This window comes from Rhododendron vialii, chromosome 11a (assembly GCF_030253575.1).
Source record: "Rhododendron vialii isolate Sample 1 chromosome 11a, ASM3025357v1".
In the NCBI taxonomy this organism is placed as follows: Eukaryota; Viridiplantae; Streptophyta; class Magnoliopsida; order Ericales; family Ericaceae; genus Rhododendron; species Rhododendron vialii.
Window position 1 is genome coordinate 8,937,111 of NC_080567.1, and position 18,765 is coordinate 8,955,875.

Below are 18,765 nucleotides of genomic sequence, written 5' to 3' on the forward strand. Positions count from 1 at the left end.
TCAAGGTGATGTAGCTGTGTCCAAGATCGCATTGGTAAACAACCTAGCAAATCCTATTACGAACAGCTTACAGGCTAAGACTTTTGATAGTCATGTAGAAGGAATGGGAGTGAGATACGTGGCAGCATGACAGTCTAAGTGGGAGTGTGTTAGAAAGTTATACTAAAAGTCATGCTTTTGTGTAATGGATTAATTTTTTACTGCTATTTATTAATCAGTTTTATCCATTTCTTATGAGAATCTTTTATGGGCAATGTTTGCATAATATTATTGTATGTTGTGCATGTGTGTCTTTTATTTTACAAAGTAGATGATCTGATGTGTAGAGTTCGGCTTACACATAGAAGATCACATCATTGGTTCTTGTGAAATATAAGATATGATTCACAGTCTTAGATGGAACTGGACACACCATCGGTAGGACTGTAGTACAATGTTTAGTAGGTCTGTCTTGACAACAGGGAACGGTCTACTTCCAACTTATTGTGCTAGTACACTTTATGTGTATTGAACGGGACCGCATTGAGGTAATTGTCTTTGTACTAACTTTATGTGACAATTGGAATCTTATGGTTATTACGAATGCTTATGCTCTAAATCCAAAGATAATTATTAGAGGTATATATTTAATGTTGTTGACTTTGATTCATTAAAGAGTGAGATCTTTATAAGGTCAATAGTCTCGGTGAGTTGGGTAGCAACATTATGTATATGACAACTATTAATTATTGATGGAATTCACATCCCAGTAGGGATTGGTGATACCCCTTTGAGTAAGCTTATAAGTTTCGAATATGTCAAACCATGCAGGTGGATTTTGTATCCGACATATTGAATAAGTTAAGCGGATAGTCTTAAGGTATAAGATGTTGATTAAGTGGGAGATTGTTAGTAATTTATGTTAATCAACGGGTATCTGTAATCTTAACGTGGGGAGATTAATATATATTTAATAACATGGAGCTCGAAATATAATTGAGATAAAGACGGGAGTGCAATTACAATTCTGTAGTGGGGTGAATTATAATTTGTGTGATAAGAAATAAAATCCTGGTGGGATTAAGATTTCTTATTTACACAAGGAGCCCAGATTTATTTCTCCTTAGGTTCCTACCCTAGCCCTATAAATATACTGCTTCATTCTCTAGGTCGATGACATGTTTTTAAGAGATCAGAAAAGTGGGATGTGAGAGAGAAGAAACAATCACGTAGGGTTTTCGCAAACGGGTACGTGATTCAAGGTATAAGGGAATATGGCAAAAGATCATAAGGTATGGTCGAGCAGTATTCGTGGCATACAACAATATGCGCTGTAACAAGTTCAACTAGTGTTCGTGACGCGGGAGTTGTGGTAAAACCTTAATTCCGCCTTGTAGGGTATTTTGCAATTTTTGTTGTCTAATCTATACGCGTCGTTACTGGGTCTTGGGGATTCGATTTCCTAATAGGTCGTAGGAGTGGTGTGTGGAGAGGTGTTGTGCAGGGGAGCTCCAGCAATGCCGAAACCTTTTTCGCCGATTGGAATTGGGCAGGCAGAAAATCAGGAACAGAGGATAACAGAAGGGACAAATCTTGTGGGGATTTAGCCGTGATTGAAGGAGGTGGTGGACGTGATATTCCATTACGGGAACTTGTAGATGATTCCGTGATCAACCTGAATGGAAAGTCCCTTAAGTTGGGGGATTTGATTAAGGGAAATTATCGTGATAAGGGAAGGAAAGATTTTGAAAGAGGAATAGGCACGCAAACTGATATGTCTGGATCTGTGGGGCTTGGCGGGTTGGGTGGTCGTAATGGTAAGGAAAAGGGTATTTTGATGTGGGGTAATAACAATATGGGTTTGTAATTGGTGTAGCAAGTGGGTCGCAGTGCTTGTGTCTTGGGACTAGAAATGGTGATTAATAAGGAATCTGGTGGGCAGAGCATGGAGGTGGGCTTAGAAGTATTTAAAGGCCCAGGTTTTGATGGGTCAACCAAATAAGAGGATGGGCTTGGGCTAAGAAAGGTTCCTCTTATTAATGAGGATTTGGCCTTATTGAGAGATGGGTCTCCATTTATCATTTTTCATGCAGGCTTAGGGAAGGGAGAACTTGTATCTAAACGCAAAGGAGGGGGGATACAGATAAACCTGTGAGAGGGAGAGGAAGGCCGAAGAAGTCAGGAGCTCAAGTATCAGCTCTGACGTTGGGGAAACGAAAACGGATGAGATAAGACTCGGCGAGAAGGGGACGGCTGATGTAGTTGAAGAAGGCTCAAGGGGGAAGATACATGAAAGTATGTTGGGATCATCGATGGTGGTGGAAGCGGCCAGCCCTAAGTGGCCCGCACCCTAGCCATGAGTCTTCTCTCATGGAATTGTCAGGGTGTGGGGAACCCCCTGATAGGCCACTATCTCAAAGAGTTATGTAGACTCCATTCCTCCGGTGGGGTGTTCTTGGCCGAAACAAAGAACGGGAGGAATAAGGTGGAACATTTTTGTAGGAGGTTGGGGTTTAGGAGGATGATCGTTGTTGAGTCAGAGGGAACAAGAGGAGGGTTGTGTTTCATGTGGAGGGACGAGTTAAGGGGTCCAAGTCATGGGTTCTTTGTGGTGGTGGATCAATTTGGACATCACGTTTGGGGATGGAAAATGTTGGTGGATGTTGAGGATTTATGCAAGCACAGATATGCGGGATCGAAGGGATTTATGGGCTAAGGTTTCACAATTGGCAGCAGATAGGGAGAAGCCGTGGGTTATTATAGGGGATTTTAACGCAATCACCAGTAACGACGAAAAATTGGAAGAGAAGGACAAAGAAGAGTGGGAGCTGAGGGATTTTAAGGATTTCATTGGGACAAATCAGTTGATTGATATTGGATATGTTGGACATCCGTTTACCTGGAGCAATAAACGAGGAGGGTCTCAAAATATCCGTATACTATTGGATCGGGTGTTAGTCAATGCGGAGTGGAGGATTGCATGTCTGAATGGGGTGCTTCGGCATCTTCATCTCTGGGGATCTAATCACTGTCCCATTTTGCTTAACAGTTCAGTTTATGAGTTCTCTAAGAGGTCACGATTTATTTTTGATAGCAGGTGGATTAAAGAGGCTCAATGTCGGGAGATTGTAGGTAACTATTGGAAGCATAGGATTTGCGGTTCGAGGTGGTTTTCTATCCAACATAGGCTAAAAATGTGCAGACAAAAGTTGAGACAGTGGTGGGTTCATAACCCTCAAAACTCAAGGGTTACTATAAAGGATTTAAAAGAGCAGATGGAGAGATTGGAAGAGGAGGATTTCTTTGATGCATACACTTATCGGCAAATGGAGAGGAGATTAAAAATGGCAGTTAGGGAGGAGGAAGCATACTGGAGGGCTAAATCACGCACACAATGGTTTCAATTAGGAGACCGGAATACAACCATTTTTCATGCTCGGACAGCCCAGAGGCAAGCTCAAAACATAATACATGGATTGGAGAATGATCAAGGCGTATGGAAAGAGGATAGAGATGATGTTGAAAACATTATTCTTTTGTATTTCTCTTCTATTTTTATTTCTAGTAATCCCCAAAATTTTGAAGCGGTTTTTAAGGTGTTTGGATAGGAAGGTGACAAATAGAATGAATCAAAGCTTAGTTAGATATGTAACGACAGAAGATGTGAAACAAACAGTTTTCTAGATGGACTCATCTAAAGCTCCCTGTCCGGATAGTTTTACTGTTTCCTTTTTTCAGTATTACTGGGATATTGTTGGTAGGGATATGGTAGAGGCGGTGCACAGTTTATGTATTCGGGGCGTTTACTTAGGGGGCTGAACCACACGCAATTGTTCTTAGCCTGAAGGTAAATTACCCTATGAAGATGGGACAACTTCTTGACGGATTCCTAGTCCTAAATTAATGGGTTGCCCCAAGCGTAGAGCGGAGACTGACGTAGCACAATATCCGGTAAGACCGGAGTCGAATCCACAGAGACGGTGATGTGTGTTAACTAAAAACTCGGGTTGTTATAATTTACACTAGCTCTTAGATTGCCACCTATTGTCGTTTTATGCGAAGATTAATTAAAACCTAGAAATTGATTGAACTTTTCAAATAATTAAAAGAAATGTACGGTCGTAGGGTTCATAGCACTCGCAATCGGTCCGGACTCATCTGCTCCAATTGGTGTTCTTTAAAACGTTTGATTTTAGACTGAAAAAGATACCTCGCAAGATGCGAACCCTTATGGTAGCCGTTTATCCATGCGTAGCAGAGAATGAGTATTGGACCCCCATTCCCCCGTTCACATGTGCTCCGACAATGCCCAGGTTCATCTACGGGAAGTATTTTACGAATCTAAAATTATTTTTTAAACATTCTTTATTTCAAAAAAGGAGCAAAACGCATCCAATCTAGCCACGGTGTGCTAACCACCCCGCGACCCTACCCCGAGGACTACTCACTCATTATTAAATAATAAGCAAAAGAAACCCTAATTTGAAACATGCTTCTATTACGCGAGATGAAAAAATAAACAGTAAATATCAACTAATCAAATATCAGCGAATAACTTTTATTAAGAACAAAAATTAAAGCGAGTTATCGGAATGCGAGTAATTGAACAAAACTGGAAAACTAAAACAATATTCGGAACCAAAAAATCCTGGCAGCCTCGTCCGTGGCAACCCCCGTCCTTTCTTTTTCTTCCGTCCGAAATTAACTTTTTGAAGTCAGTAGACTGACTTATATATTATAGTATTAGCGTTTTAAACCCCTAATAAGATAAAAGTCGGACAACGGGCTCGAGCAACCAATAAACATAAAAACACATAATAAAAATCAGTTAACAAATATAAAAGACTATTAAATGTAGATTGGATGGCTAAAATATGTATATTTTGGCACTTATCACGCCCCCCAACTTACACTTTACTAGTCCTCGAGCAAAGAAAATAAAAAATAAATAAATTCTAGCTATGCCACTTTCGTAGGACTCACAATTGCACTTAGCTCGTGCAACAAGCCTTTTAAACCCCTAGGCAATCCTTAGAGGATGAGTGGAGTCTTGTGAGGATTTACAACAATGAACACCCACAAACACTGTGAATTCTTTTCACACGAAACCCAAAAACTTGTGAGATAGCTCAATAATATTTCAAGCAAAGAATATGAAGCCATCAAGAAGAGATAATGGGCATAAGTAGTTCTAGATACTATCAAGTTAGAAAAATAAGTCATGGCACCTATACTCAGTGTGTGTGAATAAGGAATTCGGTCACAAGTGAAAAATAAACAAAAGTTCTTTCCGGACCGAGTCTCAACTTTAAATCTCACTGTGTTATGCACTCAACAAATAAAATCACTCGAAACAAGGTGCATATTACTCTCAATATGTTTGGGCGGACGTTATGTAAATGAAAGCAAAATACTTCCGCACATAATGACACGAAAAGAACGTTATATAAAGTGAACACACGATCTCATGAAAGGAATACCAAGTGTTGGAAATTCTCTCTATCCACCAATTCACAACCCATTTTCCCTAGGATCAAATAGGACTTCAATTCTGGTTATAATGTCAGGTAAGGAAAAATGTTTCAAGGCAAGGTAAAATATTCAAGTGTTTGAGAATGGTTCACAACAATTCGCATAGGGCAAATATAATAATGGGTGCCCCTCTTTCCTCTTTTTTTAAACCCCGCCACATCTCTCTTTCCTACCTTTATTTCCCACATCAAGAACAAGTATTTCTTTCCTCAATAATTTTGTATCTTCCCTTTTTGCCCTTTTTTTTTTCTCTTCTTCTTTTTTTGTTTTTTTTTATGGAAAAGATCAACAATCAATAAAACTCAATTCTTACTACATTTACTCTCTCTCTCTCTCTCTCTCTCTCTCTCTCTCTCTCTCTCTCTCTCTCTCTCTCTCTCTCTCTCTAACGACTTTGATTTTTAGTAAATAAAATCTCGTTTAATATTGTAATTATATTTTTATTTTTTTTATGATAATTCGTTATAATTAGATTTTAGTCATTTGAAATTTCATTTCTTGATTCGAAACCCTACATGGTTAGTATAATTAGTTTCTAACCGGTTAGTTGGAGAAACCAAACTACTTAGTTCCTTTCCTTTTCATCATTTGGTTAATAACCGCTAAGGAAACTTGTAACCGTTGGGTAATAGAGTTTTAATGGCCAATAAAGCTTTGATGTGATAAGTCAAGAAAAGAATCTTGGGTCATGTCACGTCAACCTTATTTTTTCTTTACCCTTTGGTCCATAAATGTTAAGGGAGATATTACCCATTGGATGATAGCAACTACTCTTCAAATATATATATATGTGACAAGACTAGTCACATGGGAATCTTGTACCATGGGAATCTTGTACCTTGCTTCCAAGAAGTCAACCTTGTCATTTCAACCTTTCATGTCAACCTTATTTTTTCTTTACCCATTGGGTAACAAATGTTAGGGGAATTATTATCCCTTGGTTAATAGAGATTAGACTTGCCAAGTGTATATATACATATATATACAATTTGATAAGACAAGTCATGCCTAGGGTTATAGCCTTAAGCTTATTTATACTAGAGTTACTTTCCTAGATATATATATATATATATATATATATGCAAGAGAGAGAGAGAGAGAGAGGTGGAGTGTGTGCTTGTGTTTTGTTCTCTTTCACAAGCTACTTAATAGCCCTAAGCCTATTTACTACATGACAACCCATTAGTAGTCTTCCTAAGTACATCCAAGCCTTTGATTTTGTTCTTTCTTGCAAGCAACCACTTTTTAGGATAGACTAGTCAAAAACCCTTCATGATGGCCTAAGATTTGGCCTATAAATGGAAGTGACAAGTGAGGAAGGCTATGGATTGATTGAAGGACTTGAAATGACAAGTCCATGGAGCAAATCCATGGGAGAAGTGGAGAGAGAAAGGGCCGGCCATGAGAGGAGGAGAGAGAGCCAAAATTTTGGCTGTAAATAGGACCACCCTCATGCCATTCAACTCACACCTTCACCTAGCAACTTCTCTCTCTAAGAAAGCTTGTGTTCTTACTTGTTCTTGCTTAATTTTCCTTATTTTTGAAGCTCTTCATGTGTTCCTCGAGAAACTCATCCCCAAACCACCTTCTCGATCCAAAAGTTTAGAAGGTTTAGTCAAGATTTAGTCTCGAGAGAAACCTTCTCTTTCAAATCTACCGGAAGTTCACCGTAGGAAGTTACTCCACCGATCGTCAACTTACTTTTCCGTAGTCGTCAACTACCGCCAAGAAGAAAGGAAGAGTCCCTCATCCACTAAACCCAAGTATAGTGTAGAACCATATGTTGAGAAATAGGATGTCCTTACTCTTTAGGTCAAAGTATAACTTGAAGTATTTTTAAGTAGATAAGGTTATCTATCGTTTATTATGTTTAGAATGTATGATGGTTAGCAAACTCGTTTTGCTAATGGTGGTATGAACGTGTTGAATAATGAACTTTTACTTCAATAAACATGTGTTGTTTTGAAATTTCCACAAAAGAGGAAAGAATGGATTTTTGAAAGATAGAAACTTATCGCTTGTTTAGAAGTATTCGTATTTTGATCTTTAGGATGGTTATGAGCATGCATACATGAATTGCTTATATTACTTGGGGTATAATATTGAGTTGGATGGTCTTGTTAGTCTAAGATTACAATGAATGATTTATGATTACATGTGAAGTCCTACTGCGGAGTCGATGCATGAAAACGAGACACGAAAATCGAGAAAGTAGAAGCATGACACCTAGGTGTGGTTAAGGAAAAGGCGTGTTTTGAAAAGGTGAAATATTTTGGAAACCGCAATGTGGCCGGACGTGGTAGCCCATTGTGTGATGTGTGTTTTGTGTGCCAATGGGAACCCGAACCATTGTGAGGATATACTCGGGAGACCGAAACGGCGGAACTGAGGTTGGGTGTGTGGCTTGGTTATCCGCGGAGAGGAGCCAATGCAAAGTGTGCCATTGGGAACCCGGTGCGGCAAAACCATTGTGAGGATACTCGGAAGACCGGCATGGCGGAATCGAGGTTGGGTGTGTAAAAAAAATGATTTTGGTAATATGTTAATATGGTATGAAATGTGGAAAATGGTGACATGGTCTACAAGGAGTCGCGTAGGAGAAACTCGGAAAATAATGGACACCAACGTTTGTTTGGATAATGAATATGGATGTGGCATTGTTAACTGTTTTGTCGAATATGTATGAACTATGTGGAAATCATTGAATTTATGATCGTTTGTTTGTAAGTTAAGGGTTAGAGGGTATGGGTTGTTCTATTGAGCTTTTGTAGCTCACGGTGTTACCTTTGTGACCCTAACATATTATATTGGTGGCGAGCCGGTATAATGTGTCAGATCTTATAGACGAATAGAGTGAACTCTACACCTTGGAAGCTTTTGGGGCCGAGGAGTTGGCCAGGATGGAGGAAGAAGCGGAGCAGTAGATAGGAACCCTAGTTCCCACCCTTATTTGAATCAATGTACTTTTGTTAAGGGTTATGATGTAATATTGAGCCAGACTCCATTTAATTTTCAATGAAATTATTCTTTTAACGTTCCCAAAATTAGGGGCGTTACACTCTCCTGAATAATTTACCTTCACACATTTATCTAAACCTTCTCAAGACACAATACAGATAGAGGAGCTCAACAAGAAAAGGGTATCATGCGAAAGGCTCAAATGGGCTCACAAGAGATAAATGTATGAAAGAAAGAAACGAACTGGTTCAAAATAGCAAAGATGGCCTATAATCGTCTCCAATGGGCAACACAACCATGCAACTTTCCAAACCAAAGATATAAGTAGGCAATTCAAAACATTCCCAACACTCGACGACAAAAATAATGAGATCAACTACAAATTTGCTCTTTTGTTACAATAAGAGTTTATTTGACACCACTTTAAGAAAAGGTAGGCTCTAAGCTCACATGGACATAAGTCTCCACCAATCAAGCCATCAAAAACATTCAAGTCATAACTCACAAAGTAACCAAAGCCCAAATAAACGTGAAGTGCAAAGGTGCTAGAAATAAATGCAATGACCAATTCTTCGTGGCAAGCTAGCAAAAAGAACTACTATGTAACCACAATATCAAAACATTGACTATCACATCTCGAACTCAATCAACCAAAAACTAATCTCAACAATCTCCAAGTCTCATGCAAAGAGATTTCCACCATTTTTTTAAATTTTTAAATTTTTTTTAACAAGATAAAGAACAAAGTGATCCCTCCCCCCAACTTGAACTATTCAACGTCCACATTGAAAGTATGAAAAATAAAGATAGGACAGAAACGTAAAAGACAGGAGAGATATCACCTCGAAAAGGAGGGGCTAAGAAGAGTAAACTATAGAGAGAGGGAGACCCCCCCAACTTGGATCGAACAACCTGCAAAATGTTAGCCTCCAAGACAGCAAGAAAAATAACTAAAAAAAATAAACAAGATAAGAAATAAAATGAAAGATAAAAAACCATTCACTTTCTTCACGTGAAAGACACGGGTACTACTTTTCTCCCCCATTTCTCAAGCGAGAAACGGGTGGCTATACTAGACCCAAAAAAAGAGAGTTTATGTACGAGCAGCCAAATGCGGGTACTGAACATTTATCATGTCAACGAGAGTTAAGACAATAAACATAGCACTCCATTCTACACATTTTATCAAAAATTGAACTTGACCATGCCACAAGGTAAGATACTTCGAGTAGTGCATTTGCCGAATTCGTTTTAGACATTTAAGTTCCAGCAAATGTACAGCCCAAACTAGATCAATTTTCAAATTGTTGACAAAATTCACAAGATAGGGATGATAAACTAAATTAAATTCATCAACACCAATAAAATCAATCAGATCCACATTTAAAAACTCTTGCGAAAGTGGAGACTCAGTAGGAGGGGTGGCACCATCTAGAGCTGAGAGTATTTGATTATTCAATGCAACTATTGGCAATGACTCCTAAAAAAGGCGTATAGTTTTCACTAATGACAAGCGGCTCTATTTCCTCTTTTTCCCTCGCATCAGAATTGGTATATCCTTAGAACTTTCAGTCAACTCACAAAATTGGAACTTTTGGGCTAATTCATCTAGGTAATCCCAAGCCTCTTCAGCGTTTTTATCTAGGAATTTGTCAGTGGACCTAAAATCCACCTGGCATATCTTAGGATTTAAACCATGGCAAAAAGGTAGCCAGAAGACTGCCAAGTTCACAATTAAAACTCGACCAAGAGAATACGGAATTTTAAAATCGCTCCCAACACTGCGAAAAAGACTTATCATCTTGTTGATAGAAATCTGATAGTTCTTGTAAAAGCATATATAAGTCTCAAAAGAGGGATTGAAAGTTTTGAAAAACTGTATTACAATCTCACTCCATGTCGATCTTGGACTCAAAAAATTAAACCAATCTTGAGCTTTACGACGCAAAAGATTCTAGGAATACATGTAAAAGAGCCACTTCATCACAAGCAAAAGCTTTCTCAAGGTTAGCAATATGCGAAAAAGAATTTCCTGAGGCCAAACTATAAAATATAGGAAGTGACATAAAACAATCAAATTGTTTTGCATAACCTCCATAGCACCTTGCAAAAGGGGCCATTTTTTTTATTTTCAACAATAATAAAAAAAAACAAAAAAAAAATAGGCTAGAGGTAATTGCTTTCCTACGATAGAGGATTGCCTACCTCTACCTATGATGATTAAAAAGAAAACAAATAAAAATAACTACCTGAATTCTTAAAACTCGTTACTGTCCCTGGCAACAACACCAAAAATGCTTTACAGATTCCTAGTTCTAAATTAATGGGTTGCCCCAAGCGTAGGGCGGAGACCGACGTAGCACAATATCTGATAAGACTGGAGTCGAATCCACAGAGATGGTGATATGTGCTGACTAAAAACTCGGGTTGTTATAATTTACATTGGCTCTTATGTAGCCACCCCTTGTTGTTTTATGCGAAGATTAATTAAAACCTAGAAATTGATTGTACTTTTCAAGTAATTAAAATAAAGGTACGGTCGTAGGGTTCATAGCACTCGCAATAGGTCCAAACTCATCTACTCCAATCGGTGTTCTTTAAAACGTTTGATTTTAGACAGAAAAAGATACCCCGCAAGATGCAAACCCTTATGGTTGCCATTTACCCATGCGCAACGAAGAATGAGTTTTGGACCCCCGTTCTCCCGTTCACATGGGCTCCGAAAATGCCCAGGTTCGTTTACGGAAAATATTTTACCAATCTAAAATTATTTTTTAAACATTATTTATTTCGAAAAAGGAGTAGAACGCATCTAATCTGGCCACGGTGTGCTAATCACCCCGCGACCCTACCTCGACGACTACTCACTCATTATTAAATAATAAGCAAAAGAAACCCTAATTTGAAACATGCTTCTATTACGCGAGATGAAAAAATAAACAGTAAATATCAACTAATCAAATATCAGCGAATAATTTTTATTAAGAACAAAAATTAAAACGAGTTATCGGAATGTGAGTAATTGAACAAAACTTGAAAACTAAAATAATATTCGGAACCAAAGAAATCCTGGCAGCCCCGTCCGTGGCAGGCCAAGTCCTTTCTTTTTCTTTCGTTCCTAAATTAACTTTTTGAAGTCAGTACACTAACTTATATATCATAGTAGTAGGGTTTTAAACCCCTAATAACATAATAGATCATTGGACTTCACATTATAAGACATTAGTCATTCAACTTTGAAGGACTTTGCATTTAGATCTAGAACTTCAATAAATTCTTCTTTTTATCCAAAGTTTCGGACAATGGGCTCGAGCAACCTATAAACATAAAAACACATAATAAAAATCAGTTAACAAATATAAAAGACTAACAAATGTAGATTGGAGGGCTAAAATATGTATATTTTGGCACTTATCACGCCCCCCAACTTACACTTTACTAGTCCTCGAGCAAAGATAATAAAATAAATAAATTCTAGCTATGCCACTTTCGTAGGACTCACGATTGCACTTAGCCCGTGCAACAAGCCTTTTAAACCCCTAGGCGATCTCCAGAGGACGAGTGGAGTCTCGTGAGGGTTTACAGCAATGAACACCCACAAACACTGTGAATTCTTTACACACGAAACCCGAAAATCTGTAAGACAACTCAATAATATTTCAAGCAAAGAATATGAAGCCATCGTGAAGAGGTAATGGGCATAAGCAATTCTAGATACTATCAAGTCAGAAAAATAAGTCAAGGCACCTATACTTAGCGTGTGAGAATAAGGGCTTCGGCCACAAGTGAAATATAACCAAAAGTTCTCTCCCGACCGAGTCATGACTTCAAATCTCACCGTGTTATGCACTCAACAAATAAAATCACTTGAAACAAGGTTCATATTACTCTCAATATGTGTGGGCAGACATTACGTAAATTAAAGCAAAATACTTCCGCACATAATGACATGAAAAGAACGCTCTATAAAGTGGACACACAATCTCATGAAAGGAATACCAAATGTTGAAAATTCTATCTATCTGCCAATTCACAGCCCATTGCCCATAGGATCAAATAGGACTTCAATTCCGGTTATAATGTCAGTTAAGGGATTTTGTTTCAAGGCTAGGTAAAATATTCAAGTGTTCGAGAATGGTTCACAACAATTCGCATAGGGAAAATATAATAATGGGTGCTCCTCTTTCTTCTTTTTTTAAACACCGCCACATCTCTCTTTCCTACCTTTATTTCCCACATTAAGAACAAGTATTTCTCCTTTCCTCAATAATTTTGTATCTTCCCTTTTTGCCCTTTTTTTCTCTTCTTTTTTTTTTGTTGTTGTTTTTTTTTATGAGAAAGATCAACAATCAATAAAACTCAATTCTTACTACAATTACTCTCTCTCTCTCTCTCTCTCTCTCTCTCTCTCTCTCTCTCTCTCTCTCCTGAATAATTTAACTTCACACAATTATCTAAACCTTCTCAAGACACAATATTGATAGAGGAGCTCAACAAGAAAATGATATCATGTGAGAGGCTCAAATGGGCTCACAAGAGATAAATGTATGAAAGAAAGAAACGAACCGGCTCAAAATAGCAAAGATGGCCTATAATCCTCTACAATGGGCAACACAACCATGCAACTTTCCAAACCAAAGAGATAAGTAGGCAATTCAAAACATTCCCAACACTCGACGAATTTGCTCTTTTGTGACAATAAGAGTTTATTTGACACCACTCAAAGAAAAGGTAGGCTCTAAGCTCACATGGACACAAGTCTCCACCATTCAAGTCATAACTCACAAATAACCAAAGCCCAAATAAGCGTGAAGTGTGAAGGTGCTAGAAATAAATGCCATGACCAATCCTTCGCGACAAGCTAGCAAAAAGAACTACTATGCCACCACAATATCAAAACAATGACTATCACATCTCCAACTCAATCAACCAAAAGCCAATCTCAATAGTCTTCAAGTCTCATGCAAAAAGATTTCCACCATTTTTTAATTTTTTTTTATTAACAAGATAAAGAACAAAGTGATCCTTCTCCCCAACTTGAACGATTCAATGTCCACATTGAAAGCTTGAAAAATCAAGATAGGACAAAAACATAAAAGACAGGAGAGATATCACCTCGAATAGGAGGGGCTAATCAGAGTAAACTATATAGAGATGGAGACCCCCAACTTGGATCGAACAACTTGCAAAATATTAGCATCCAAGACAGCAAGAAAAATAACTAAAAGAAATAAATAATGTAAGAAAAAAAATGAAAGATAAAAAACCATCCACTTTCTTCACGCGAAAACACGGGTACTACTTTTCTTCCCATTTGTCAAGCGAGAAACGGGTGGCTATACTAGACCAAAAAAAAAGAAGTTTATGTACGAGCAGCCAAACGTGGGTACCGAACATTTATCATGCCAACGAGAGTTAAGACAATGAACATAGCACTCCATTCTACACATTTTATAAAAAATTGAACTCGGCCGTGCCACAAGGTAAGATACTTCGAGTAGCGCATTTGCCGAATTCGTTTTAGACATTTAAGTTCCAGCAAGTGTACAACCCAAACTAGAACAAATTTTAAATTGTTGACAAAATCCACAAGATAGGGATGATAAACTAAATTAAATTCATCAACACCAAGAAAATCAATCAGTTCCACATTTAAAAACTCTTGCGAAAGTGGAGACTCAGTAGGAGAAGTGGCACCATCTAGAGCTGAGAGTATTTGATTATTCAATTCAACTATTGGCAATGACTCCTCAAAAGGCGTATAGTTTTTGCTAATGACAAGCGGCTCTATTTCCTCTTTTCCCCTCACATTAGAATTGGTATCCTTAGAACTTTCAGTCAACTCAAAAAATTGGAACTTTTGGGCTAATTCATCTAGGTAATCCCAAGCCTCTTCAGCATTTTTATCCAGGAATTCGTCAGTGGACCTAAAATCCACCTGGCATATCTTAGGATTTAAACCATGGCAAAAGGTTGCCAAAAGACAGCCAAGTTCACAATTAAAACTTGACCAAGAGAATACGAAATTTTTAAATCGCTCCCAACACTGCGAAAAAGACTCATCATCTTGTTGATAGAAATATGATAGTTCTTGTAAAAGCATATGAGTCTCATACGAGGGATTGAATGTTTTGAAAAATTGCATTACAAACACACTCCATGTCGATCTTGGACTCAAAAAATTAAACTAATCTTGAGCTCTACGATGCAAATATTCTGGGAATATATGTAAAAGAGCCACTTCATCACCAGCAAAAACTTTCTCAAGGTTACCAATATGCGAAAAAGGATTTTCTGAGGCCAAACCATAAAATATAGGAAGTGACACTGAACAATCAAATTGTTTTGCATAACCTCCATAGCACCTTGCAAAATGGGCCATTTTTTTATTTTCAACAATAATAAACAAATATAAAAAACAGACTAGAGTTAATTTCTTTCCTACGATAGAGGATCGCCTATGTCTACCTATGTTGACTCAAAACAAAAACTAAAAAGAAAACAAATAAAAATAACTACCCAAATTCTTAACACACGTTACCGTCCCCAGCAACGGCGCCAAAAATGCCTGACGGATTTCTAGTCTTAAATTAATGGGTTGCCCCAAGCGTAGGGCGGACACCGACGTAGCACAACATCCGGTAAGACCAAAGTCGAATCCATAGAGACGATGATGTGTGCTGACTAAAAACTTTTAAACTGACTCTCAGGTAGCCACCCCTTGTCGTTTTATGCGAAGATTAATTAAAACCTAGAAATTGATTGTACTTTTCAAATAATTAAAAGAAAGGTACGGTCGTAGGGTTTATAGCACTCACAATCGGTCCGGACTCTTCTGCTCCAATCGGTGTTCTTTAAAACGTTTGATTTTAGACTGAAAAAGATACCCCGCAAGATGCGAACCCTTATGGTCGCCGTTTACCCATGCGCAGCGGAGAATGAGTTTTGGACCCCCATTCACATGAGCTTCGACAATGCTCAGGTTCGTCTACGGGAAGTATTTTACCAATCTAAAATTATTTTTTAAACATTCTTTATTTTGAAAAAGGAGCAGAATGCATCCAATCCGTCCACGGTGTGCTAATCACCCCGCGACCCTACCCCGACGACTACTCACTCATTATTAAATAATAAGCAAAAGAAACCCTAATTTGAAACATGCTTCTATTACGCGAGATAAAAAAATAAACAGTAAATATTAACTAATCCAATATCAGCGAATAACTTTTATTAAGAACAAAAATTAAAACGAGTTATTGGAATGCGAGTAATTGAACAAAACTTGAAAACTAAAACAATATTCGGAACCTAAGAAATCCTGGCAGCCCCTGTCCTTTCTTTTTCTTCCGTCCGAAATTAACTTTTTGAAGTCAGTAGACTGACTTATATATTATAGCAGTAGTGTTTTGAACCCCTAATAACATAAAAGGCCCTTGGACTTCACATTATAAGACATTAGTCATTCAACTTTGAAGGACTTTGCATTTTGATTCGGAACTTCTATAAATTCTTCTTTTTATCCAAAGTCTCGGGCAACGGGCTCGAGCAACCTATAAACATAGAAACACATAATAAAAATCAGTTAACAAATTTAAAAGACTAATAATTGTAGATTGGAGGGTTAAAATATGTATATTTTAGCACTTATCAACAGCTTCAGCCTATTAGTTTTTGCAATGTGGCATATAAGGTGCTAACCAAAGTTCTTGCAAATCGGTTGAGTGTTTGCTTGCCGACAATCGTTTTAGAAAATTAGGGGGCGTTCGTAGCAGGTCAGCTTATTCATGATAATGTGATTCTGGGACAGGAGGTTATTCACCATCTCAAGTCGAAAAAACGAGGGTGCAGGTATGGGATGGTGGTGAAATTAGATATGAGTAAAGCATACGACAGTGTGGAGTGGCATTTTATTGAGGTTGTGATGCGGAGAATGGGTTTCAGTGAAATTTGGATTGGGTGGATTCTGGAATGTATTTCCAGTGTTTCTTTTTCAGTCTTAATTAATGGGGAGAAGCATGGATATATAGTGCCATCACGGGGTTTACGACAGGGTGATCCTTTATCGCCTTTTTTGTGTGTATTGTATTCTGAGGGTTTATCAACGATGTTGTCTTATGCGGAGAACCGAAAAGCCATCCATGGGATTAGAATTTGTAGAGGGGCTCTGTCGGTTAATCATCTTTTTTTTTTGCAGACGATACATTGATTTTCTCTAAAGCTACGGATGGGGAGACAGATTCTATTCAGGTTATTCCGAGGGATTATGGGTTGACTTCGGGGCAAGTCATTAACTTTGATAAATCCGCAATATTCTTTAGCACGAACACTCCTGGTGATATAAGGCAGCAAATTTGTCACAAACTGGGGGTTAGAAGGGATGCGGCATTGGGTAATTATGTGAGACTACCAACAGATATTGGTAGGTCAAAAAAAGCGGTGTTTGCGTATGTAAAGGATGCTCTTGTTTCTCGGATTGAGGGATGGTCTGAATCAATCGGGACGTGAGGTAAATCTGAAATCGATTGCTATGTCTCTTCCCACCCAAGTGATGTCATGTGTCAAGCTTTCGAACGGCCTCTGTGCAGAGTTAGTTAGGCACATAGCAGCATATTGGTGGGGAGGGACTCAGGGGAGAAGGAAAATGCACTGGTTCTCATGGGATAAGTTGTGTGAAAAGAAGTTAGGTGGGGGATTGGGTTCTGAGACCCAACATGCTTCAATTTAGCTTTGCTTGCTATGGTGGGATGGCGGCTAATTACGAGTGAGGGAACTCTCCTTTAGGGGGTTCTTAAGCCAAAATATTTTCCCACACCGACTTTTTTTTAGGCGCAGCTCAGTGCGAACCCAACATGGACTTGGCGGAGTATTCTGGAAGGGCGGAAGGTTTTAAGAGATGGGGCGAGATGGAGAATCGATAATGGGAAGAGGGTACGATTGGACACTTGTAGACACCCCAATCTCAGCCTCCGAATAATCTTTAAGTTCCCTGATGGTGAAATAAGTAAAAATATACTTTCAAGGCTTCGATTGTTGCTCCTTTGCTACTCCTTCACTAACCTCAAGAAAATCCCATTTTAAACATTTAAGATGGCCCTTGGTTCAATTGTAAAAGAGAACTTTTTCCATGACACATTGATGGTAAAATAGTCACACATTTCAATGTATAAAACATCTTTAAGTTAAACCAATTGGGTTAGAAAGAGGACTCGACAAGCTTTCCAACACTTCAAACCACGCTCAAATCTGAGTTCGGGAGTGTCAGAGTGCCCCCACGAACTTTAGTGTGCTATGCTGTCTTGAAATACCGCGCGACATTTCAAAACGGCGCGCGGCATTTCAAAAACGCCGCGTGGCATTCCAAAAATCACTTCACTATGCGGCCTTTTTCCCATGCTGCATTCCAAAAATTACTCAACCGTGCGGCCTTTTCCCTGATGCATCAGCAGAGCAGTCAGAACACATTTTTCACGTTTTTTTTGCCTTTGGGTGCACTCCAAGAATATTTTTGCCTATATATACACCCATTTTCAGTCATTTCACACCACCATATACATCCCTTTCTCTCTCTACATCAACCCACAAGTTGGGCTCTTACAAAATCAGTTTCAAACTAATTTTTCTTCTTATTCTCTCTACAAAAAGCTCATCAAATCTTCACAAAACTCACATAAATCCCCTCTAAACTCAGAAACCCAACTGATTTTAGGAGCTTTTAGTCCAAATCAACCCCCATTCCTCCATCTTCAAGCACATCCAAGCTTCGATCAAAAGGTATAAATAAATTCCTTGGGCAAACCATGTTTTGGCCTTGAGGGGAGCTCACCGAGGCCTTTCCTAGTCATTCTATACTGGATTTTGGCCTCGAACGAGCTTTATATTCAAAAAGCACAAAAAATAATTTATGCATTAGATACGCTACATCGTGCGATGTTTTACAACACTGCATGATGTAGTGTGTATTACATCGTGAATTTTTTTATTGCTTGTACATACTCCTTATGTTATTCTGTTTATTACTTTTCTGTATGGGTACATTCCAAAATCAAGTTTCATGTTAAAAGTTATCTTTTTTACTTTATTAAATCATTCAACATTCAGCGAACCGAATACGTCGCATAGTGAAACTAAAACACCGTGCGGTATACCTGTCTATGCATTCCAGAATCAGTTCATTTTTACATGACAAAACAAACCACAGGTCCGCAAAATAATTTTTTATTTTTTCTGAATCTCTAAAAAATTGATTTACGAGACCCTTTGTTCATCTTATTATATAAAGGAATGTTAAAAGTTTTT

The 18,765-nt window shown here is 38.3% G+C and overlaps 1 protein-coding gene across 1 annotated transcript; it reads left to right on the forward strand.

The window, feature by feature from the left end:
• Positions 1-15,062: 15,062 nt before the first annotated feature.
• On the forward strand, positions 15,063-16,974 carry LOC131306834 (uncharacterized). Its single transcript, XM_058333263.1, has 4 exons — positions 15,063-15,110; positions 16,124-16,192; positions 16,277-16,520; positions 16,664-16,974. Exons 1-4 carry the CDS (start codon positions 15,063-15,065, stop codon positions 16,972-16,974), a joined length of 672 nt encoding a protein of 223 aa, XP_058189246.1.
• Positions 16,975-18,765: the final 1,791 nt, after the last annotated feature.